We start from the raw sequence: 26,381 nt of genomic DNA, 5'->3' as shown, positions 1-26,381 counted from the left end.
TCATTAAGTGAACTCATACACAATATTTAATAGTGAACTTAATATAGTATAATAATTCCGTGTACAAGGTCACATTCAGTTGTTCAAGGGTTGATTATATCATCGCTAGCCTCTAGTGTCGAAAGTCAGTACTAACCGCCATTCTTCTGTCGAGGTACTTAGTGATTTAGTTTTCATGAAATTGACCTTTCTTTCCGAAATAAAACCTAGAAGGTATAATTCACAGCCCATATGAATGTACAGTTAGGTCAAGTGACCCAAAATTAATATATTCTGAAAGTTTCAACATTCTGCATAGTCTAGAAATCGAGATATTTAAGTAAATAAACAATACGTAATTTTTTAACAGAAGTCGGGCGATATGATGCTAGTTCTTCGCTTTGAAATTATATTAAATGTTCATTTCTTTCTTCGTGGCTGCAGAAGTTCATTGTTGCTGCAGAATTTTATAAACATTAAACATTATCGCAGATAATTCTATTTTCAGTGAATATACGTAGGATTTTTTTTCGTTCTTAATAAAGCTACCAGGTATTACATAGTATTGTGTGTGTGTGAAAGAGTCTTGAGTTCGAGTGAGGTTGTCGTGCGGTGATCGGAATGGGAAATGTTTGTAGTGATTATAGATTTTAAAGTGTTATGATGAAATGTGTAAATAGGCTGGGCGTAGATAGAGGAAACAGGGTGTTTGTAGAATATAGCGTCGTGGCATATGAATATTAATGTGAATATGAATATAAAGTATATGAATATTGTAGTAAATGAATATAGAATATAGGACACCCATATAGTTAAATATATAGTAGCCCAGTGAATACGTCGCCGTGTGTTGATATATATATATTGAATAGATACGTGTAGCTACAAACATCTCAGGTTCTGACCCCTGCACCATAATATCACGCGGACCGGAGGCCGATATATAGTCGGACTATGGTAATATTTTGTAGTTTTATGTGTTATAATAATAATCAACCATAGTAATACCATCTGATAGAAGGGGTAGCATCATACAATCGCTGACTAGACATATTGAATAATAAATTGTGAAAAGACAGTAGTAGTTATACATCAGGGCTGTAGTGAATTATATTTTCTGGTCAGTTTTAAAATAGAATATCCTGCTCCGTGAGATTTTTTTTTCCCTTCACGTTACCTACTCGGGCTAGCTTACAATGTTCATGGAGGCGACAGCTCTGACAGGGTTACAGAATCAAAACAATTAATTATTGAAATTTATTATCGCGTACCCGGATGTCGACCCCTAGTCCCTTTAAGTATTTTCATTTCTTTTCTTAGTTTAATTAGACGAGGGAAATTAACGACATCCCAGACTGTGGCGTGTCTGCGTAGGGTAGCTATCGGTGAGTTTTGGTAATTGAAATCACCGATCCGAAATTCAGTTTATTTAATTTTTTTTTATTTTTGGCAAATCACTAATTAGGGATATCTTAGCTATTACTCTAGTTTCATTACTGTCCTAGAACCTCCTTAGTTCTTCTGAGGGGTCGAATGTTTTTTTTTTCTTACTTAGAGATTTCAAAACTGGGACTCAGTTACCCGGTCCCTTCCCCCTCTCCTTTTATCCTGCTGGTCTGGGCCGGATACGGGGATCGGATTTCAATCTTACAAGCAAATTCTTGTGGGATTGGGATCTGATGGACACAGAACTTGCATCCTTGGCAGCAGGGACTCCCTCCTAGTTTACGTAATTAAGTAAACCACCCTTTTTCGGCATATGTGAATATTTTGGCTATGAGTTGTTATATATTTAAATTCGATCACTCTTCTGTGTAGTGAGTAGTACTTTAATCTTCCTCCTTTCGTTGGCGCCGCTTTCTCTCTCTTGTCTCTTTCTTCCTTCTTACTTCGAGATTTATATATATTTTTAAATTTTTCAACCTTCCCCCCCCCCCCCCCCCCGATTTTGAACTTGTCGCTTACGATTAATTTAACGTACAACTCTGATCTGAAATTACCAGCTGAGACGTTGCAAGACACGATTCATGGATAAAGTAGATAGTGATTGGGTCCTCCATCACATTTTGACCTATCGCCGAAATGAACGAAGACTTCGTAGTTGACGACACTTAAATTACGTTCTTTCACCGTCGTCCCTTTTAAGTTTTTTTTTATCCATTGGTCACTTTCCTTTCTGTTTTGGTTTTCGTTTATCTTGTAGTTGGTCTGGGCCCAGAAATTGTATTTTAGGTTATCTAGTTATATCTTTAGAAATGCTCTGTGTTACGTGCCTGCCTTCCAAAGTTTTTTTTTCCTTCATGATTTAAACACGAATTGATTATATAAGAGTGAAAAATTTATAGATGCGCGGTATCAAGTAAAAATCAATTTTCTTTTTTCATATGTAATGTCGGAAGTCATTTGTTTTGGGACAATGTTTGCAACCTTGTAAAAATTTTATTATTGGGGTGATTAATTTAAATGTGTGCGCATTTATAATAAATATATATATAGAGAGAAAGAAATGAATACGTCGAAATGTATATGTAATTAGTATGTGAATATGATTTTAAAGTAAAAGTATGATATTAAATGTATTATGAATATATGTAAGAGCGCTCGTGTCTGTCCCCCTAAACGTGTGTTGGTTGCTATAGTTTACCAGTAAGTTCTCCGACGAATGTAAGAATGTAGATTTTGTTAAGAATACCGCCGTGCACTTAAGTAATTTTCCTTTTCTGTTGAATAAATGTAAATGATACCTTATGTAATTATGTAATGGTATGTATTGGAAAGTAACGGCAGGTCTAAACGTAACCCACATCATCATAACGAATATTATCCCCGAACTACCAACCTAAAACCATCGTGGAAAGTGTACCTTGAATCCTTCTCACCTGCATATGTATCCTGTGACTTGACCAGTTTTTTTTTATCCTCAATTTAAACCTTCATACTCCGTACACCTGCGGGAGATCGTTTTTTAAAATCCGAATCATATACAAATATATACGAAAGTGATCCTAAGGAAAGGCCTCATAACGTGTCCCAGCGTTGCATAAATAACTTAAAACTATTCAATTAATAAGTTTGGAAATGGACCGTCTAAGAGGAGAAACATCCTCTGCCGAAAGTGATTTTTTTTTCGAAATCCCCAGATGGGTATAAACATCGCAGTGTGCGAGTGCAGATATAAACTGCTGGGAGTTGCAAACTAAATATAGTCGATGAATGGTTTTTGTAAACCAATAGATATATATATATATATATATAAATATATATATATATACAAACTAATTTAAATGGAGTGAAATGTTTTGGACGCTACGAGTAGTGCATGATTTGTGATTTGAACGCTCAAAATTATTAAGATTTTATTCCTCAATGTGAGGTAGAGACTCATATAAGTTCTGATACACCAAAAAGTTCTTTTTTTTTCTTTTCTTTCCTTTTTGTCATTTTTTTTTCAAGTGAAATAAGTGTCTTTTTGCGTATGTCGCAAATCATAATTTGTTTTAGCATGCCTAAGATATGATACATGTAAATAATTTTTTTCTCTTTCTATTTGTCAAGATGATTGGACATATAAAAAATTACTAAAATATAACACTATGTACTCTATTAATATATAACCAATAACTTGTGCTATTAATATTTTCTTCATAATTATTTGTTTGTCTTTTCTTTTCACTATGGATGTAATAAATTATTTGTATCTTTGTAGTTAATTGGTTTCCTTTAAGCATATGTACACTGTCCTGAGTGAGTGAGCGTGTGAATGCATGATAGATTTAATATAAGTAATTTTAGTGATATCATTTGTTGTATTAACATCTATAATATATGTGTCGTGTTTTAATATATGTGTTAAGGTAAATAACCTAGGTCATGAAGGACCGCTACTAATGGTTTGAATCGGCTCTAGGAGTGAAACAAAAATAGCAGGATGAGCCTAAATACGACATCTTTCTTCCAGGAAGTTGAGACTCCTATTGATACGATACATAAATTTATATTGAGTTGATAAGTTTGATTTTTTTTTCTTGGCTAATTCATATGTGTGGTCGATCCTAGAGAACAGAGTTCAGACGCTGGATGGTTATCAATCATCGGTTAGAGTAACAGTACAAAGAATTAAATTTCACTTTTCTCATTCCCAGGTCTAGGTCTGGGCAACCCCATGATCGTGGTGCCTGGAGCTAGGCCTGGGTGGTATGAGGGAACATGTGTCTCTTCCGAAGTATTCCAAAATTGATTAGTCGTTAATAACATTTAGAATGATTTATCTTTCGAGGACTTTCTCGACTTCTTACTATATTTCCGGAATTATCCAGTAATCTTTTTCTCATTAAAATACCCTATTTCTTTTCTTTCTTCTTTTCCTACCTCCTTCTTTTACCCTTCTACTTTCTTCTCTTTCTTTCCTATTTCTGAATGAAAGAAAACGGAGTCATGACAGAGTAGTCGCTATTTGCACGGTCAATAAGTTGTTTCGATGAGTTTTCTTCGGGAGTCCGATATGGAATAATCAACAATAACAAGAAAGTTTATTGGAATTTACTTTATTGGAAAATAATCCGGATTTCAATCAGTAGGTGATGTTTCGTAATCGTCCTCGTTAAAGAGAATTAATTTTAGCGACTTCTCTCCAGTACATTGCACGTTATTATTATTTTTTTCTTCGTTTTCGTTTTCTTTCAATATTGGCTAACCGTGACAGGATCTGTTGCCCTGGAAACGGCGGTTTCTATGGCAACGGACTACGTTTTCTTTCATATTTATATATTTATGATTGCATACGTAAGAAAAAGAATTGTGAACTGGCCGGTCTAGCTATTATTTTTATTTTCTTCCCTTAAGGTGACACACACACAACTTGTAATAATAATAATAATAATAATAATAATAATAATAACGGTAGAGGGATTTGTCAGTAAGGGAAGGTAAGGATGGAAGTTAATAGAATGCTTTTATGGTACATATATGTATATTACTCGATGGAAAATCTACATTAGAAAATATTAATATATTATTTTAACTTTCTCTAGCATTGAAATTTAAATGCAGAGAATATTATTGTAAATTAATCTTTTAGCAAATATACACAAATTAACTCAATCCATCTTGATTCTGAATTTTTTACTTAAATCATTTATATTTTTCTGACCAGAGTATATACTTCTTTATTAAAATAAGTCCTGAGAGTTTCAATAACGTACCGTTTTCTTCATCAGACGTTAATGTTACCTACATTAATATGAAAATATACATGCCAATTTACATCTGATAAAGATAACGATACGTTATTGAAACTGTTATGAATTAATTGTATAAAGAAATACACACTTTGGTCAGAAAGATCTTAATTATTTATATAAATTAAGTTTATTTTATCATATCTTTCAAATTTGAATCCCTTTAGTAAATTTTAAAGGTGTTAAGAATGGAAACATACTTTACATAGAAAAATTCTGTTATCTAATCATGGAAAAATATACTTACGTAATAACCATCGTCCATGGTAAATGATGAACCATTGTTAACCAAAATGGAATAACAATCGTTACAATTGTTAGGATGACGAGAATCACTATACCAACAACAGGCCATTTCCACAGAGGATACAAGAAAACAGGAGACAACCAGAATAATTGCATATCTGCTTGCAAATACCAAGCCTGGCCAACACACTGAAAATGGACATAAGCGAAAATTAATGTAAACGTATCTAAAGTTAGTTAAATCTTTTCTCCATTAATAACTTCGTTAACTTGTATTATTGCTAACAGATAATCATTATGGAGATATAATAATATGAGATATAATATAAATTGTGTATCTGAATGGAATAACAAACGGTAAAACATACAGTCAGTACCTATGAAAAGAGGACAGAACGTTCTTACTCTGTTAAAGGGGTTAAGGTAGTAATGTATACATAAGAAGAATGATAGGTTCGCAACTCACTAATATGTGTGTTAGTTTGAGCCGTTTATATCGTCTTGAATTGATTCTAGAGTCAAAAACTAGGAGACAGCTTCAAGTACTGCATAATGGAACATCGAGCTGCAATTAGGTTCCTTAATTTTCAACAAAAATCTTTAGAAACTACTATGAAGACATGGTAGCTGTGTATGGTGAGTATAGCACATTTTATGATAAAATTACACACTGGAAGAAATAATTAACATGTGATTGCACAAGACTGCAGGTCGGCCCAAGAAAAATTGTTACTAAACGGGTATAGTAGACCCAAGCATGGTGAAATGAAATGGCAAGCTAGTGCTTGAAAACAGACGTGTTACTATTTATTGTTTAGCTAGGGAAGAGAAAATTAGTTTGAGGTCAGTTCGTACCATATTACATGGCATTTTCATATGGACAAAGAGGTAGGAAGATGGGTTCCCCGACTTTTGAACTCTTTAAGAGAACAGCAACGTGTGCAATGTGCATAAAGTACTTTGGGCCTATACCACAAGGTAAAGATTTTTTGTGTAGAGTTGTGGGTATAGATGAATACTGGATGTATCTATTCTGTTTTGAATCTAAATAAATGAACGAAATATATCTCTGATTCTATCTCCGAAATGCTAAGTGCAGCAATCATGAAACGAGAATATGTTGTACTTTTTTTTTTTTTTTGAATTGTAAATGTGCAACCCTACTCACCAATTACAAAAAGGAGTTACAATGGCATAAACATATTTCAGGAACATAACGCTATCAAAGAAAACAGACGAAATTAGCTTTAGAAATACGTGTTGCTGCTGACGGACAACACAGTGACGCACTGAGGAGCAGAAAGTCTTTATGTTGTACGTCGATGTGGCTATTCGCCCATTTTTTGCAGTTGGCATTAAGAGACATATTTATCTATGTGAGAAATGTAAGTCAATACGTAATGAATGTGCAGAAATGAACGAATTCATTAATTAAGTTGTAAATTATTAACTTCCTTCTATATCACGGTAAGGGTACGAAGTAAGAACCTTTTGCCTCCTCTCGTAAATACAATGAAAAGACATATAACACAAATTAAGTAATTGAACTACAGAAGATGTAAAAGATACCTTATTTCTGTAGTACGTTTATTACATATGTGATATTATTAGTGTAATATTGTAAACAAAATAGATAGTAGCTTGCAAAACATAGCACAAATCAAGACAGTAGAACTTAAACTAACGGCACAAATTTCGAAAATTGACAATATAATTAAACGATAAGGTAACTCAGAAAATATTAAATAAATGTGATAATCAAAGAAAGATAAAACCCACTATTATAAAATTGAAAATACACACAGAAGGAAAAAAATCGTAGTTTTTGAAAAAGATAAAATCATTTTAAAATGTTGATGAGAACTTCAAAGACTCACCTCAGCCCCTGAATATGTTTGGACGTATTTGTAATTATTAACATAAATTAAAGTTTTCCACCAGCTTTTGGCACAGTCGCGTCTTACGTGTCCATTAACATTTTCCCAGAGAGGCCCATCTCCAACGAAATAGAAGAGAGTTGCATTGAGACCAACGACAATGGCTAGAGCAGGAGTTAATCTGCAATGAATAAGGAACAATTAACTCAAGTAACGATCAACTGAAATAATCAGTTGTTCTATCTCCGATGGTCCTATTGCTAAAGATAATACAGCTTTAATTTAAGGTCATATGTTTATGTCCTTTAGACTAAAGGAGACCAACATTAATGAAAGTGAACGATTGTGAAAATTTTTTCAATTCGAAAACGGTAAATTTAGAATTCATAAAATTTGGTAGACATTCTTCTTAATTAAACACAAAACAATGTTACAATTATTGTCTTTCTTTTTGCATAACTTTCTGCACATTTTTCGTTATTCGTAGACATTCAATAATCTAATATCAATGACAAATACCATACGACTAACTGGAGATGAATGATGAAATTATTGATATTGTATTACATCCCTTCATAACCATTACTCTGAGGGAAGACATTCGTTTCTAAAGTCAGAGCAACCTTCTTTTCAAGAAGAGATTCACCGAAGTACATAGAGATATATTCCTGAATTTATTGCAGGTATCCCATCATGCTGCTTAAAAACTTTATTATTTTTGTTCCATTGGGCATCATTCTCAAAGTGTATATCTTGGACGCTATGGAAGTTGAGATGCATGTGTGTGATCATAAAAGGCCTGTCAAAGACCGAGAAGAACCATAGTTTACGAGTGTAGTAAATGAGTATGAGGGAGGAAGCCGAAGAACTCCAGAAATTCTACGTACACTGTGTTGTCCATGACAAACTATGATCGAACAAGGGACTCCTCTTATATGGGGTGAGTACCATAGTAATACTAAGTGATGTTTGTAGTACTAAACAAAAAGGTATGTTTGTACTTTTAACACTATTTAAACAGGAAGTGATGAAAATCTAACATTTTTAGACATAAAGACAAATAGATAGGTAGATACAGAAACAGAGTGTAGGCAAGGAAGATAGATGGCTATAGAAGAAACATTCATGTACTCAACATCACAAGAGTATGTTCCATATGTACTATTGAGATGCCATTAAAACCTGAAGTGCTTGTAAATTTATTAACGGAAGTTATAAATGTTCTACTTTTGATTTTAATTTTGAATCTCAGTAGTTTGAGAGTACGTCCTATTTTCAGAATGTGAGAAACAGAATGCTTCTTTCTCTGTCTATAGTTTATTGTAATCTAGTTGTGTCTGTATTCTTCTTTGTGATTGGGTTAAGCAGCGAATAAGCACATTCAAAATTAAGCTTACTAATTTATACGTACCTTAAATATCTGTAAGCATAAAACGCCAATACGTCCAATACGTTAAATCTCTTAGTTTTCTCAATTTCCTTCAAGAAGACGTAGACGAGTAAGATTCCACTTAAAACAAAGAAGGTGTCTACAGATACTAAGGCATTGAGAAGTGCCATTTTTTGCCACTCTTTGCGAATCTGAAAAGAGGAGATACAATACCATGAAAGCCATAAGGCACTAAACAGATGAAAGATGTAAGAGAGTAAGGAGCATTTTATAAATGCCTGCTGTAGTTTTGGTTCTGTTATCATGGTAAAGATCTAAAGGACATCTATTAAGAACGCGAATTACATAATATCATGAATATTTTTTGTTTGAGCTGTGAAATAACCATAGTGAGAAGAAATTTGGTAATAAAAGTGCCAGACTCATTCACAAATACGTATTAATTGGTTAAGTTTCATAATTTGAGGTAGTGCTATCAATTACTTCTGGCAAGGAATCATTTGCTTTTCAACACTACAGGACTTCGTTTTTTTTAATTTCTCATTAAAACTAAACAAAACCAACACTATAGCCTATGGAACCCAGAATTTCATTCTCCTATTCAGAAAAATCTCTGATTACTTCTTCCCTTAACTAACTGGATCCTACTTCTACTTTATAATTTTAGTTCTACGAGATCCATTTTAGCATTGCTCTTCCATTTGCGTCTAGGACTTACTAATAGTCATTTTCCGATTAAGTTTTCCGTAAAACTTTTGAAAACGCTCCTACCTTTCCTTTCATTTGGTTACATGACTTACCAACCTGAGACTTCTAGATTTGGTTACCCTAAAGATGTCAGGTAAACGATATAAATTACTGTAAGCAGTTCTTCATTATGAAATTTTCACCACTCCCCATTCCAGTCCCTGTTAGATCTGAATATTCGCCTCAGAATTTTATTGTCAAATACTTTCAGTCTGCTTTTTTTTTTTCCTGACAGTAAGCCAACATATTTTGCAGTCATATAGCATAACAAATATTGTTATCGTTTTATATGTTTTAAGTTTCGAGCTCTTTGGTAGAATTCAGGCTGGCAGTATATTTTGAATTGAGGAATAGCACGAATTCCCTGCTTTCAGTCGACCTTCAATAAAAGGGGTCCTACTTGTACAGCATGGATTTAGAAGTTAACGAAGAAATTAAATTTTCTCCATTTACATAAAATAAACAAACTACATATATGGTTTTACACTCCGATGTATCAGTTCGTCTAGTTCAATGAGATGTATTGTCTAATATATATATAACAACGTTATATATATATATATATATATATATATATATATATATATATATATATATATATATATATATATAACCGGTAGTAAAATCGTTGAAACTATCAACTTCAATGATTATATTTTATGTTAAAGTGCAATCTACTTTCAAGAGCTTGAGCTTGTGTTAAAGTTTATAACAGTCCGTAGCACCAAGTCTATGAGATCTACCGTTGAGGGTCAAGATTTTACTCTGGAAGTTGTAGGTTCCCTATCCAAATATGCAGTACTTCCGCATGAATTTTTATAGAGGTAGTTGGTGAGTACTTCAAATTATATGCCATAGCCAAATTTCCTCCATAAAAATTCTTGTGGAAGTACCGCAGGATCATGAAACTTGTATAGTTGGATTGGACACAAACTAGTTCCTAAGTGAAATCTTGATCCGACTAGTAGATTCCATAGTTTTTGAGTTACGGACTTGTAAATTTTATTTTTTACTTTTCGGCAGCTTGTAATTCGAAAGGAAAAATTTGTGCACCCAGGATGGTCTATATTTTTTTGTCTTATCTTGGAGTGAAGATCACCTCCCAAACGTTGTCGGTGTTGTTTTGATACACCTCGTATATGTAGAAAGGTATAACGGCCTAACAATGACACACGCTTTCTAACGTTGACGAACGCACAATATATACTTGTAAGCAACATATATACTTATAGTAATTATTGAAAACTAATATTCCCATTCACATGAACCATTCTATAATTTTCAATTGCAAACAATTAAATAGTAATAATAAGATAAAACTAAATAACAATTATATCATAAGTAATAATTAGCTTTGTATATGTAAAGCTTCAATGCATTTACATGAGATAAACTAACCTCGAGCATTTGGGAAGAATTGAGCAAAGGAAGAGAAACCATTGTCATGATTTTATGTCCTAATACCACCCATGCCATACTCAAAAATCTAATTCCATGGATACAACCCATTGTGTCGCCTGAAGACGAAGTAGAAAGAAGCCTCTTTCCATTGGAATAAATAGAGAAAGCACACAGAAGGTTCTGTTTTCTCCCTGAAACAAACACAATGATATAATGAATCCATGTTATTTTCCATTGAATCAAAAACATTTCTATTACTAGCATTATTCAACAAAATATCTGAATATATAAGAAAACCTACTGCATTATTATATATTATGATCTTATACATTTTTAATGTATCAAATCATAAGTTGACTATTGTGAATATATGCAGAATAAGCATGTATTCAGGAAATAATGTAAAAATAACTTATTAGATGAAGGTATTTGATAAATATGGAATCAAAAATGTTTAGAAGAAATAATTTTAAAAAATAATGTTCTAATATATATATTCTAAAATAAATAGGAACTTTATGCTTGTTACGGAATTTTCAAAATTAATATAGTCTATATCAAGAAGTCAACTATTTCTGTAATAAAATATTTTCTTCATTAACGTACCTTTAGATTTAGTCCCATGAACAAATGATATCCACAAATCATACAAAGTGCTGATGATCAATAATGCTCCGAAAACAATCAAAACTGATCTGGAAATAAGTATAGGTTGATATTCAGTTACATATATTATTTGTTTCGTTCCTATATCTAGAAGTTTAGCACTTGATATTTACGAAACTTCTACTGAGAGAACATCTGATATGCTGTGTTACTTCATTCGTCCTTCCAAAATGAACATAATGTCCATTTTGTGCTTTTTCAAGGATAAAATAATAAAATCTAGAAAAATGAATTTATCTTCTTATTTTTCTACTATACACATATTTTTTTTAAAAAATAGAAATTATCCAAAACGTATTCAAATTTGATAAAATGTAGTGTTTTCTTTACGGTAACTTATTATACTTACAGGCTATGATTGAATTCGTGAAGTGTAAACGGGTGAAACGGGATAAATTCTATGAAAGTTGGCGATAATATATTGTAAAATAATTTTTGTAAACAACTTGGAACAAATTTACTAGTATTTCTGTTCAATGTATGTGTATTTCCTTTAATGTTTGCCAGTCATCCTACTTTTGATTAGATCTATCAAGAACGAAGGGGTGTTTAAATTCCCAATATTCAAAGAATTTAATTTGTCCATAATATTGGGCATATCTCCTTTGAGAAATCTTAGTAAATGTCCAATGCGTTTGTTTAAAACCAATGAAGACTACAAGAGTGGATTTATTCTGTTTGAAGATAGGATACAAAAAGTATACTGGAGTTTAATATATTATTGCATATTTATCCTAGGTTTAGCAAACTTCTCCTCTACTTGACTTTAAAATTAATAGAAAACAAAGAAGTAAATTTGTATATTTAATATCCTTCCCCCTGCCATGGCATAGAAGATATGTTCCAAAACAGGTCGTCCAATGGTACTTGAAATACTTAATATATTGATTATTTACTGAAATTTCTATCGACACTAGAAATTATTATGTAATAGTGAAGATATTTAAAGAAAAAAAATATTTATTTTAAGACCTGCTCATGTTAATTATATTAGCATAACTCCATCCTGGATTTGGAGATGACGTCAAAAAGGTATTTCATAGACACTCTTTTCTGTTTGGGTGAGCTCTACTTATTTTTACGAACAGAGTTCAGCTGTTGCCTTTTTTGACCTGGATTTACTTGTCATATCGTGTTGTTTTTATAATCTCCTAATCTTTTTACCAAATGTAATACGAGTTTAATAAAAAATCTAAGTATATACGAAATTCAGTGAACTAGATGAGGATAGAGTTCTATCAGGGATGAGTAGAGAACAACACCGAAAGAGGTGAGCATTCTGGGAGCTATAAATTTCAGGTAACATTTTACTTTCTGCTTCTTTTTTTCTTTCTTTCTTCATTTTTGACATTTACCCCACTAATTTCTGTGCATTTTTAATGAGAATCTTAAAAACTGCCCATTTTAAGGTTACAAAATATCACAATATACAGTCGTTTGCGGCACTCACGACATTTTGTTTCTATTTCGCGGGGTATACAGGACATCTATTTCTAACAGGACACTTGAAATATTGGAAATATTCAAGTCAAACCCAACAGGCATTCTATACAATAGAGTTTACAAGGAATATTCGATTTTGAGTAAATAAATAGTGTAAATGCTCAATGAGTCTTTATCTGCTAACCCTACTGCTGTTAGTTGAAACAAGCAGGAATAAAGGAATGAGAAAACCCCTTCTGTAACCAATCATAAAAAATATTCCATCAACATTTAGTAGAAATTCTTCGATATTCTTGAAATATAGTAAAATTAATAAAGGCTGAGTAGTTGGAAATCTTGAATAATAATAATAATAATACGTATCATCTTTAGTAAAGCAGATGTGACTTTAAATCTGATCACAATATATTGCACTTCATATTAGTTTACTATAATACTATATTCTATTATATTAAGCTTTAAAAGGTAAATACCAATAATATATATATATATATATATATATATATATATATATATATATATATATATATATATATATATATATATATATATATATATATATATATAAAGAACTTACAGCATTCCCCAATCCTTAGGTTCAAAAGTTTTCGATTCATTGCTGCTACACCCTCTAATTGTTACACTGAACGGAAGCTTGTTTTGCTGAAGAACAGAGTTCAGCTGTTGGTCAAGATCATTAGGTGAACATGTTGATGGAATACAGAAAGACATCTGCAAACCAAGGAAAGCCACAGCCAGAATTTCTTGGTTGAAGCTTGCTAATCCACCCTGAAACGGAATAGAAAGGTTTTGTTGGAATGAATAAACTATGAAAAACTAGAACTAATTCGAATATGAAGGTTAGACCTAAAAAGAGAAAAGTATTTTAATTTTCCGTAAATGCTTGCATATTGTAACGTCCAGACATTAACACAGGTTAAGCAAAATTCATCTGATCCGGTTGAAAATTATAAAAATTTTCACAATTTTGACCTGCTATTAAACCTTATGAAACATTATTGGGCCCTTGATTTTTTGTTTGTTTGTAAGCTATACATATAACAAAAAGTCAAACGAATGTCATTTTCTTCTCCGACTAGTCGTGACTTCTAGTAGATTATTCTTGTTTAAGGAAACATACGTATGTTAGTATTTGTCTAATTCTCTCAACAATTGTTTACGAGGCGGATAAGGTAGTACACAACAATGAATTTTGTAACGAAATTACTTCCTGAAATAAATGTAGATGAGCACGGTTTAATCTTCCTACAGCCTGTGATTCCGTAAGCTCAAAATCTGAACACATCATACTACAAAAGAAGATTACTTGTAAAATTTTAATTGTATTGTATTATTTGAAAGGTATTGTTTGAAAGTGTCACGAGCCGCCACTGACAGTGTATACAGCGTATAAAATTTACTGTAAAATATGGAACGATCAGGTACATTGCCCTTATGGAAATTTTAACTTCCTGAGTCAAACTTAATTTTTTAACAATAAACACACCTGTTTCAAAGTGACCCAGGCTTAGTACTTTACGTAACATTTTAGTCTTGGTACTCTAAGGGTTCGATAGTGTATTAGTGCAATTTTCTGAGTTATTGTACCTTTTCCAAACTCAACTCTTCTTTTCTGTTGATGGCAACACTATTCAATTGAACCTTCTAGACTTGGTGTCAGCGTAAACAGTTCTTATCAATATTTAATTGATGGTGTACAAAACGTTAGTACCTCACTCCGTGAGGCGCACAGAGTTTGCATTTAATACATGTTTTACTTTATTTCTCAAAACGTTCAACATTGATCTGCGTTTACCATCTCTTTTGTCTTTATTTAGGTCATGCGATTTATAAATGCGGCTCTCTAAGTGCTGTAGTTCTAACTATAAGTTACCTATCCTGCTATGTATGCTTTAAGGTACTGCAGATACTTTTTCAGTGACTTATTGAATAAACTTACCAACATACTTTCATTAATATCCTGTCTTAATAACCATTAAACACTAAACGAAAGATTTCATTTTATTCTTTTAGACGAATTTTTCTTTCATTGAAAATGCAGATATTTAAGAAACTCTACTATTTTCTTATCATGTTCCATGGACATTACATAATGGATATTACAAAGCCTAATAAGCTTCAATATGCCTTTGAAGTGTTCACTAGTTGATGACGAACTGCATTCTATCACTAGCCATGCTCTAGTTGACAAATACAACTTCTGATGATTGGCAGATAACGCACTATCCATTGGAAAATCATTCTTAGAGAGATATGTAAGGTAATTTTATTTCATTCCTGATGGATCCTATCCAGAGGAAGTAGATTGTGTACTTTTTTTTGGTAAGAAAGGTAGTATTTCAGAATTTTAAAGATCATTGCCCAGATATAGATACATATTATTGGAATGTCCTTTTAAAAGGAGATCATCTTGGGAAGTCATCTGTAACTTTCTTTTTTGTGATAGACTTCCACTCATCAAATGAGTCTTGCATATACTCTACCTTCGGTTCGTGCATGATTACACCCGAAAGAATAATGTCATTCCAATACTGTCATTTGATAAGTACCTCTTCCATAAAGCACATAGGATTATAACTAATGAAAAGGAAGACAATCCATTGAAGAAAATGGTTATACGTCTGGGTGGACTTCACCTGTTGATGAGCTTCCTGGGATCCATCGGTTATATAATAGCAGGGTCTAGACTTAAAGAGATTTTAGAACTTCTCTGTGACAGCAATGTTGTGAAGCATATACTTTCTGGAAAAGCAGTGGCAAGGATAATAAGTGATATCTTATAATATTCCAATCTTTGTTCACAATACTTTTCAGAGAAGCCATTGACTATGAAAATGATCGAACTGTCACTGTTGAAAAATCGGTACTTTCAGATATGTTAGAATTAAAGGAGCTTTTAAATGCAACAAAGGTAGTGGAAAACTTAAAAGAGAATGTTTCATTTTTTCACTTTTAAAAGAATACAGGGCAAAATCATTATGGATACAGTATATGAAAATGGTAGACTATGTTCGAAAATTAATATAGGCTGAACATACTGGGAACGGGTTAATGCATTTATCAGTTGCAAAGAACATATTTCCATTCTTAGCAGCAAGTGGATATACAGCATACACTACAAGTTGTAGATTGTATCTACAGAATATGCTGGAGTTAGAATATTCATCTCCTGATCTGTACAGAAAGTTCTGTGAAGAGTATCATGTTATCCGAAGGGTATAATGTTCTGGGATGGACTGTCAACTGACTTAGTAACTGAGCAGGTGCTGATGAAAAGTATGAAGGGACGAGGAGGCTTGACTCATGGACGAGGTATGATAGTACAACAGAGAGCTCTGTGGGTTTTGTCAAGCCCTTTCTTCGCTCAAATGTATAACTCTATGAAAGAGATCACAAACACGAATCATAATATCAGTGAGTTGCATGTGATAGAAGATGCAAACAAGCAAGAGAAGGATGTAGCAGATGTCCAGAAAGTAGTGCATTTTTTGTCTCCTTTGAGAATGTATTTGACAAAGAAAAGCATTTGAGAAATATTTTTCGTGGTGTGTCTGCGGAGAGTTGTGTTAATTCTGAACAAGGAAAAGAGACAGGAAATATTATTTTGAATGAGATGAAGGGTCTGACAGTTTCTGCATTTACATTTAAGAAACCTAAGGAGGTTTGTACCATTAATGTAAAGCGTGCTCTACATGAAAGAGATGATGTTGTTTATATTGACCAACAACTTTCGTTTCAACGCCTGTTACTGTATGCGCAGTCTAACTATTTCGACTTGGATGAACCAATCACATATAAATTGTGCACTTTTTCAGCATAAGTTTTTGACAAGGAAGGCCTTATACGTGAAACACCCAAATCACAACTGGCGCATCTTTTACGGAAATATTCACATTGTGAATCCCTTCCTGATGACAAAGTGTATTACGTTCTTGATGGTGGTTCACTGTTACATGGCATTCCCTGGACACGAGAGACATTTTTCAGCAATATGATTAGTAGTTATATTGGGAAGAAATACAAGAATACAAATTGTTGTTTTTGATGGCTATAATCGTGAGGAACTGAACAAAAAAGGAACTGAAGTCTCAAACACATCAACGTCGACTAAGAGCTGTAGTTGAACCTCCTGCAGCATTCTCACCAGAAACAAACGTTGCGGTTAAAAAATGCGTTCCTTCCTAATATTTAGAATAATCAAAAATTTTCTTCAGTACCTTGCAGAAAGACTAAGGTGTATCGGGTGCGATAGCGTTCAAGCACAGGGTGATGCTGATGCGAAAATTGAAAAAAAAAAAATGCTTCAGCAGAAATAATGACTACAGTTGTAATTGGTGATGCTACTGATTTGTTGTTCTGCTTATTCATTATGCTGTGAACATACCATACAAAGTTTTTATGTTTTTAGATTCTAAGAGGAACTCAATTGAAACTTTTGTCTACGACGTAAAATGCATTAGAGAACAATTGGATAAAAACATTGTAACAAACATATCGTTTGCCCAATCACTGTTTGGCTGTGACACAACTCCATGGCTGATTTCAGTTGGTAAAGATGAAGTGATTACATTGGTAAAATATGAATATTTCAGGAAATTTGTTTCTGTATTTTTGAAATCTACTAGTTCAGAAGAAGAAGTAATCACAGCTAGTGAGATAGCAATAGCCATGATACATGGAAAAGAAAAGAAGACATTTTGAATGATGTTCGCTTTCAAATTTTCACTCAGAAAGTAAAAAAAAAAAAAAAAAAAAAAAAGTGAAACCAGAGTCTTTACCACAAATTAATCGTGCATGGTCCTATCACTGTAAAAAGGGTGTATAATCATGTCCGGTCTTGGATAGGAAATAATCTAAACTCACTGCACTGGAGATAGCAAATAAAATAGAAATTGCTGGTTTCAGTAAAACCATCTCAACTTCCAGCGCCTACTTCCCTTCTTCGACTTATTAAATGCAGCTGTTCAACTACTCAAAGCGCAACTCTGCAGTGTAGTTGCAAGAATCAGGGACTGTATTGCACTACAGTTTGCATGAATTGTCATGGTGACAGTTGTTTTAACTCTGACTATTCCCATATGGTAGTAAGTGATAATGATTCTGAGTGGTAATGATTTTCCTATTTAAACTGCATTCTGGAAATGAAATAGGCACTAAAATTGTTCAATTCGTATTAATAGACAATTTTACTTTCAATATTTTACTTATGGATCCTGTACTATTATTTTCTTTACAACTATACTGTAACTGGGAAAGTGTATCTTCATCTCATTGTTCTCTCTGTGAATTCTGATTATCGCTCTTATCATATTCTATTGTGTAGCCAAGTTTTATGCATGCTAAGTGTGTATTCTTACGCTGAAAACGAAGTTTCAAGTTGAGTTGATTTTGAATTTAACGTCCCTTTCAGCAACGAGACTATACAAAACGGGACCTACTGATTAATGTGAATCCGAACCACATGAGCTCCGCCACGAAGATTCGAGTAGTAATGCTCATGCGATCTGGGCAGATGTTTTGTTTTCATAAAATTAAATATTGCTTAAACAGGAGACGGTGATGACGAGAGATGACTGAAAATATTGGAATGAAGAAAGTGGGAGGGAACGGGAGAACCCCGAGAAAACCCACGAACACGGTGTTTGTCCACCACAAAGTCCACACGGGATCGAACCAGGGACCCCAAGCACCGGAGGGGAACGCTCTACCACTGAGCCCCCCCCAAATTTGCTGTTCAATACTACGCTATAGATATCAACGTAATGCAGCATGATCGACCCAGTAACTTTTAATATCCATTCTGAACAGAAGTCATTGATTCAAATGTCATTTACGTCTGGAAGGTAATCCAAAAGGAATGTAATATATATTACACTGGTAAACAAAAAACAATTTCAATTTTACACCTGAAATAAACACCTCTGCAATTTACTTTTGACGAAATATTCAAATGCATGTTACTCCCATAAACAAATCGCAACAAATATCTGACCAAACCGACCAAAAATTAAGTAATATTGCTGAATTTCAAATTCAGAAACTATCAAAATAATTTTTGAATACTATATTTAAAAAATAGTTTTCCATTTTAATAAACAAAATTCATTTCAGAAACCTTAGCTCATAAGATGTGTAATGTATTCAGAATCTAGTCATTTATAAAATATTATTATTATTATTATTATTATTATTATTATTATTATTATTATTATTATTATTATTATTATTATTATTATTATTATTATGTTCCCTTGCTTTGGTTATTATTTTTACTTCACGGCATTGTAGTTTCGTTTTTACGAATTTAATTTTTCACTTGTTATCAACTGGAGCATGCTGGGAGTTTGTTGGCTCGCCATGTAAAAATTCTCAGATGCTTCAGTTGACGTAATTGCCTGGTGAGTTAACTTCATTTTTTATAGCTCATCAATTATCTATAGTTTTGTGACAGTATAATCGAGTCTTGCCAGTAATATACGTATTGCAGATAAGTTTAAAATATATACATATATATATTTATGTGAATCTTACGAGTATTAGTTCATACAATTTTCATACAGAATAATTATAATTATTTGTCATTTTTTTTTATCTTTTGGCTGACGCCATTTTTGTAACAAAAAGAAGGAGGACTATTGTGTCCTCGTGGTTAAGGTAATTTTGAACAAAACTAAAAATATTACATATCCACAACTTAGAGTTGACAAAATTAAATTGCGTTTAGTTTCTTGTTGAATATTTTTGATAATTAAAGATTATATGTACAATTATTAATTTTTGACTTTTTTAATATTTCTAAAAATCAGAAGTATAACCTCTATAGTATATAAAATTCATGTATGTATTTTGGCCAGAAACTAAATTAGATTCTCGGGAAGTTAAATAACTCATCCAGATGTGTGGCTGTTTTGTCTCTCTGGCCTTACAGCCTGCTTTCCAATACATGTTTGGATTTATTCAATTTTGTCTTGGGTGGGAGTAGTAGTAGGGGTCCCGTTATATCGAGCCGAGTCAGCAAAAATTTTCTCGATTCTGATTGGCTGAGAGAGGTCACGTGACGTTAAGCCCCGCCCACGCGGGAAATTCAAATTTTCAGGTCACGTGGTATGACGTCATGAGTCACCCTGTGGGGAAATCCCTCATTCTCTTTTATGACCGGGATTTTTGAAATTTGTTCCCTTTTACGGGTAAGATGTGTGATTCTGATTGGTTGACAGCTGTCACGTGATTTTAGACCCTGCGATATTTGAAATTCGTTCCCTTTTACGGGTAAGATGAATCCTGTACCTTGAATTTGATTGGTTGATAGCGGTCACATGATCTTAGACCCTGGGTTTTGAAATTTGGGTATCCTCTTTGATGAGTACTTTGGTACTACGATACATGATCTTAGACCCGCTACACGCTGAACAGGTCACATGGTATGACGTCATGTTTTACCCTTGCGGGGAAATCCATTACTAATTCGTTTCCTTTTACGGGTAAGATGAGTGCTTTGGTACCACGATGATAGAGATCACGTAATTTTAGGTCCTAGGATTTTTGAAATTAGGGTGTCCTTTCTGATGTATACTTTGGTATCTCGATTCTGATTGGTTGATAGAGGTCACGTGATCTTAAGCCCTGGGATTTTTAAAATTCGTTCCCTTTTTTTTACGAGTAAGATGAGTGTTTTGGTACCTCGATGCTGATTGGCCGACAGAGGTCACATGATCTTAGACCCGCCACACACCCCATGAGTGAAATATAGAGCGATATGTCGGTGATCCTGGATTTTAGAATTTTGTTCCCTTTTATGGTTATCCTTAAAGTTCCCATGGAGGGCTCAACCTCCTCCTTAAATAACCCTTTTTTTTTGGTATCATGATATTGTACTGAAGTTTACATTAAATATTATCGTTCTCTCTTTGACAGATAAGATGATTACCAGCTTTTTTACCTTGATGGAGATCCTGTCCTTGAATTAGTTGCCTATGTCTCTGGAAGTAACAATGGTGAAAGAGGGGTGTCGCTTGTAGATTTCTTATAACACATTGTTGTGAGTTTAAGCGATTTTTTAAACGCTCAGTAAGCGCTTCATTAATGGAAACAGTGTTGCCAGATTTTTTTTCTACCTAAACTGCTCCGATTCTTTTCGAAACGATTCCGCAGAGTGCAAGAAATTTTAAACTAAAAATTTTTCGAAATAAAAAATTTTAAACAAAAATTTTCAAACAAAAAATTTTCGAACCCAAAAAAAATTTTCGAACTAAAAAATTTTGAAACAAAAAAGTTTCAAACAAAAAATTTTCGAACCCAAAAAAAAATTCGAACTAAAAAAATTAAAAATTTTTCGAAAAATATTTTAAACTGAAAACTTTCGAACTAAATTTTAAAATCAAAATTTTTCGAACTAAAAATTTTAAAAAAAATTCGAACCAATTTTAAAAACAAGTTTCGAACTAAAGATGTAAACCACATTTGAAAATTTTCAAATTAAAAATTTTTCGAACTAAATTAAAAAATCAAATTTTGGACACTAAAAATTCTTTAATTATTTTTTCGAACAAAATCATGTAAACCAAATCTTGGATATATTTTCCACCTTAAATTTTCAAGATTACCATTTATTTGAAAACAAGTGTTCAGGGTTTCAAGAAATAATAAAACATATTTTTTTTTCAACTTGTTGTATTTAACGAAAGGTATGTGGTCTTCCTATACATGTTTATTAACATAATAAATACAGGATCTAGTTAATGAATATATTGGACGCGTCATCATCTTCGAATCTTGTAGCCGTATCCTGGAAAGAAAAAGAAGAAACGATGGATTAATTTAAGAATTTCTTTTTTTTCTGAAACAATAAAAATGAGTCAATATTGATAAGAGAGAAATAAAACTTACTCGTAAATGATGGATCTGTTTAGGCTCATCTTCCTCCTCGGGTACATTTCATCCACTGATGGATGTTTATGAACTCTTCTGGGTACTGCATTTTTCTTGGTGTTGCTCCTTTATGGTCAAGGTTCCTCCTTCGGTACGAGATGACTGCATTTTCTTCCACTGATGGTTGTGTTGATGGTTTATGAACTCTTGTGGGTACTTCATTTTCTTCTTGGTGTTGCTGCTTTGTGGTTAAGGAAGGGAAAGAAGAAAAGGAAAAGGAAAAGAAATGGCGGCCTTATTGGGTATTTACAGTTTTTTCTTCTTCATCTTCTTTTTCCAGTTCCATCTTCTGTTTTTTAACGTACCCGTACGGAACCGTATCATAAGAATTGAATTCTTTAAATCGACGTTTTGTGTACTGGATACTGTACATTTTTTCTTCTTTGCGTGTGACGATGGTATGGTCTTTGTTCCTGCATATCTTATGGGGGATAGTGATGGTGACTTGTCCACGGCATTGATTTGTAATCATTTCTTTTAGCGTGTTGAAATTTAATTGTTGTCCTGCATTGTAATTTAATGTAAATCCTCTAATTTTGCATATGTAACTGGTGACGTTGGTATCCGGATTGTATATTTCTAGGCTGTAATTTTTTGGTCCTCCACTGACAAATGTCTTGATGTATGCTCGTGGTCCGTAAGACTCCATCTCGTCCGATAAGCATCCCAAGTACGTTGAAGGTTCAATGGTTGGCTCCCCGGGCTTCTCCGTAAATATCACAGAATCCGTGTCGAAATATAAAACACGTTCCTGCAACATTTCCAGGTACTTGTACAGTTCCAGACGTGCCTGACATGTTGTAAATGCACCTAACACGACATTGGTGTTTCGGTTTTGAACAGGCACATGTTCATTGTACTCCCAGAACGCATACAACATCGTATCATTGATGGGTACAATTTGATGGAGTTTAATGTCGGGGGAAGTGAGTTTTTCATAAAATTCTTCCGGCCGATCAATAATTGTGGTCTGGCTAAAGTTTGATCTTTGCGAAAGTTTTCCCCAAAGAGCATTAAGACAAAGCTTAGATAAACTTCTTCGTGTAGGATTATTTTCAATTTTGGACGGATCCAATGCAATACCTTCACGCTCCAGGACGGTTTGTATGAATTTTGATTTGTCTTCTTCGGTCACACAGGAACTGGGCCAGCCAGACGCTTCCATTTTTGATTTTAAAAACGTATTGATATATTCCGTGAACAAGCCACCTGTTTTCGTGATGGGATCATATTGTTCAATGTCATAATCCCAAATTTCAAAAATTTCCACTGGTTGATATCCTAATTCTACTGCTTTCTGGATTTCATATGATACCCATGTTCCAGTGAGGCATCGCTCCTGGTCGTTGTGCGTACACGTTGCTGTAGGGTCTGGGTTCATTTCTTCGGCACACGCAGCACACAGTGGAAAGAGTAGTTTCTTGTTACATCGGTAAGGCAGGAGACCATGATAAAGATGGCGACTTGGTAATATCGTCATTTTGATTAGACCATTGACTTTATTTATTGGTGGTATATTTTCATCACCCTGTAGATAAATTCGTGGATGGCCTACAGGGTATTTACCACACTTATTTACATAAGGATAAAGCGAGACAATATCGTAATATTTTATTACTTCCCCCGCTTTTTCGTCGACTTGGTGGTACAATTTCACGCAATTGGTCCTTCCTCCAAAAAAGCTATCTCTTGGATTTAATGGTCTGCGGTTCATGTACGGGTGATTCTTCAGATACGTCGCCATTGCAGGATTTTGTTTTAAGAACTGATTAAATTCGCACTCCCACATTTCATGTACAATATACCCCAATTCACGCAGTCTTGCATTTTTGCGTTGTGTTCGTTCATAACGGAATTCCATGGTGTCTTCTGGATTGCTGTAGATGGGCTGATTACGGCCTGTAGTAAAACATACTTTACACCCGTGGTAAAAGCAGCCGGCATGCTCGTAGACGTGCTCCTCTAACGTCTCAGGATCTTGGTAGTAACCATCAACATGGAATCCCGCAATAAACACTTCTTTTTGTCGGGCCGCATGTAAGATTTGTTTTTCTTCGGTTTTTTCAATGTAGGCCAGCCATTGCATTGCAGCGATCGATTGGGTACTTCTCCATCGATAGCCATGTGCCGGTAGAATTCCTATGGTGTTGGGTTTAAGGAAATTCCAGCGAAATACTAGATTGGAAGCACTGGCAATCGTGATCGTCTCCAAGAAGGGATTCACTTTGGTTTCTGTTTCAAATGACGTCATAAACGAAACGCATGCTTGTCGCAGTACATTGACATCTTGAATACAATACTTGAGAATTTCTTTCTGAAAATCAAACGTGTCATTACGATGATCGTTGTACCACTGCATGAACTTGTTTCTGTCTTCGACGGCCATTTCATCTGCACCATAATACTTCGTTTCTGGAAGTGGTCCAATATACGATTGATTCTCCTTGGTGTTGAAGAAATGCGGGAAGTAGCCTTTGGTTGCGGGTAAATTGAACGCTTTTGACAATTTACTTAATGCCATAGGCAAGAAGTTCAACGAGTCAATGAACGTCAGATTATTCAAGGTTAAACTCAGTATCTTGGTTCCATTTAATATGACGTCAGGTCTCCATTGGCATTGTTCTACCATGGTCTTTAGGATAAAATGTCCATCGTATCCCTTAGCGTTGTGCGCGACACAGAAAATCCTATTTATATTGGGACGCCGTTCCCGCAAGTACTGGAGAAAATCATAAACTGGATCCTCTCCTTGGAAAATATGCTGGCGCTGACCACACGTACTGCAAGACTGCTGGATATTATTGTTTTCAACACATGCATAACATACTTGTTCTGCAACCAATAAATTTGGAATGTGTACATACGTATTATCGCCAATATTCGTGTCCTGCATAGATTCTATATCATAGAATATCAACAAGGCTTTCTTTGCGTGCATGAGTGAAGGAACACCAGGTTTCAAGCATTGTCGATCAGGAAGCATAAAACATTGATGGGATCCTGGAACAATCTTCTTACAAACATTGCAAAAGATCTCATTGCAATCATGAAGTCGTTGTCCACTTCGTACAAAAGAATATACTCTGTAACATCTAGTACATTGCTGCACCATTTTGCATATAGGTTCCCCACGATGATATACAATATTACGATGATTGTTAAAACATTGTTCGCCATAAAATTGACGATTGCAGTCGTTGCATAATATCAGCGTTTGATTCTTGTCGCATAGAGGTCTCTGTAGACATTTGGAGCATGTTACAGGACAATTTTTCACATGTCTGTTACGCTCACTGTATTTTTTATGGCACGCTTCACAGTAGAACTTGGTTGCAAAACAAGCAGTTAAAGATTGGATGATGTCAAAATGGCCAGCCAAACAAATTAAATTTATGGGAGTGCGATTTTCGTCGTTCGGTCCCTCGTACATGATGTCACGGCCTGTGAAACTAGTATACACTGTAATTTTATATTCTTTGAGGTATGCCTGGAATTGTCGAATTTCATTTACACTGGCACCATGATCCAAAGTGACTCCTGCATTTGAACATAACGCATTCACTTCATCGTCCACAACACATTTTGATTGATCTTGATACTGCTTATGTCGTTTCACATCTACATTCTTGTATTTTTTCAGGCCAATAGCAATAACAAGGGCGTACGCCAGGCACCTTGAATCTTGATTTTTTACACGTACAATCCCTCGCTTGCAACGTAACAATTCTTCATTTTGAAGTATTCCTTGTGCTAAACGATCTCCTTATCCGTAGCCACGTGGAATATCCACACGATGAAAATGAACCGTGAATGGTTCGTGCAGGAGAAATGCATTGTTACTTTGTAACACTCTTTCGAACGAGGCCCACATCGTTTCCAGTGTCAAGTTTCGTGCTTGGCGAAAACTCACCCAAAACGGTTTATTCGTATTCCGTGGTGATATTACCGATAAACCAACCATCGCCTCATCGTCGACATTGGCTAACAAATGGTCTAGCATTGCTTGGAAACTATTATGTACATACTGTATGATATCGGTTCCTACGGGCGGTGCGTTGAATTGAATTTCGAGCATTCTGCCCTCAATGTTAAATCGTCTATAATGACGCGTGATTTCATTGCGAACAGTAAAACCCGATTCGGCCATGGTTAATAAAAGGAGAAAACAAACAAACAGGTACAATTACGGTAAAACAAATATGTAATGTGGGAAAAAAAGGAATTGAGCAGCGTGAATTTACTACAAAAGAAAAGAAGAAAGAAAAATCTTAATCACCTGATAACATTCATGATAAATTCTTAACTAAGCAATTCATGTAAAGGTCCTGAGTTTGATTCCCTGTCGGTGACGTTCAGAATCTCATTATGAAAGCACATGTACTAGAAATCAAAGTTTTTTTAAAAAATAATTATGTTACTGAAATGAGTGTTTTATTGCTGTCAAAC

General features: G+C 34.0%; 1 protein-coding gene across 1 annotated transcript in view; it reads right to left on the bottom strand.

The window, feature by feature from the left end:
- LOC145670118 (nose resistant to fluoxetine protein 6-like) overlaps nucleotides 1-26,381 on the bottom strand; it is a 58,227-nt gene that overhangs the window by 23,982 nt on the left and 7,864 nt on the right. The window contains exons 3-8 of the mRNA XM_081738487.1: nucleotides 13,564-13,775; nucleotides 11,484-11,572; nucleotides 10,875-11,068; nucleotides 8,751-8,920; nucleotides 7,340-7,520; nucleotides 5,464-5,651 (exon numbers count right to left, since the gene is read on the bottom strand). Coding sequence (XP_081594613.1) covers nucleotides 5,464-5,651; nucleotides 7,340-7,520; nucleotides 8,751-8,920; nucleotides 10,875-11,068; nucleotides 11,484-11,572; nucleotides 13,564-13,775 — 1,034 coding nt within the window. The remainder of the gene's footprint in view (nucleotides 1-5,463; nucleotides 5,652-7,339; nucleotides 7,521-8,750; nucleotides 8,921-10,874; nucleotides 11,069-11,483; nucleotides 11,573-13,563; nucleotides 13,776-26,381) is intronic.

This window comes from Thermobia domestica, chromosome 14 (assembly GCF_964235325.1).
Source record: "Thermobia domestica chromosome 14, izTheDome1.hap1.1, whole genome shotgun sequence".
Lineage (NCBI taxonomy): Eukaryota > Metazoa > Arthropoda > Insecta > Zygentoma > Lepismatidae > Thermobia > Thermobia domestica.
This window is presented reverse-complemented; position numbering and strand designations above follow the sequence as displayed.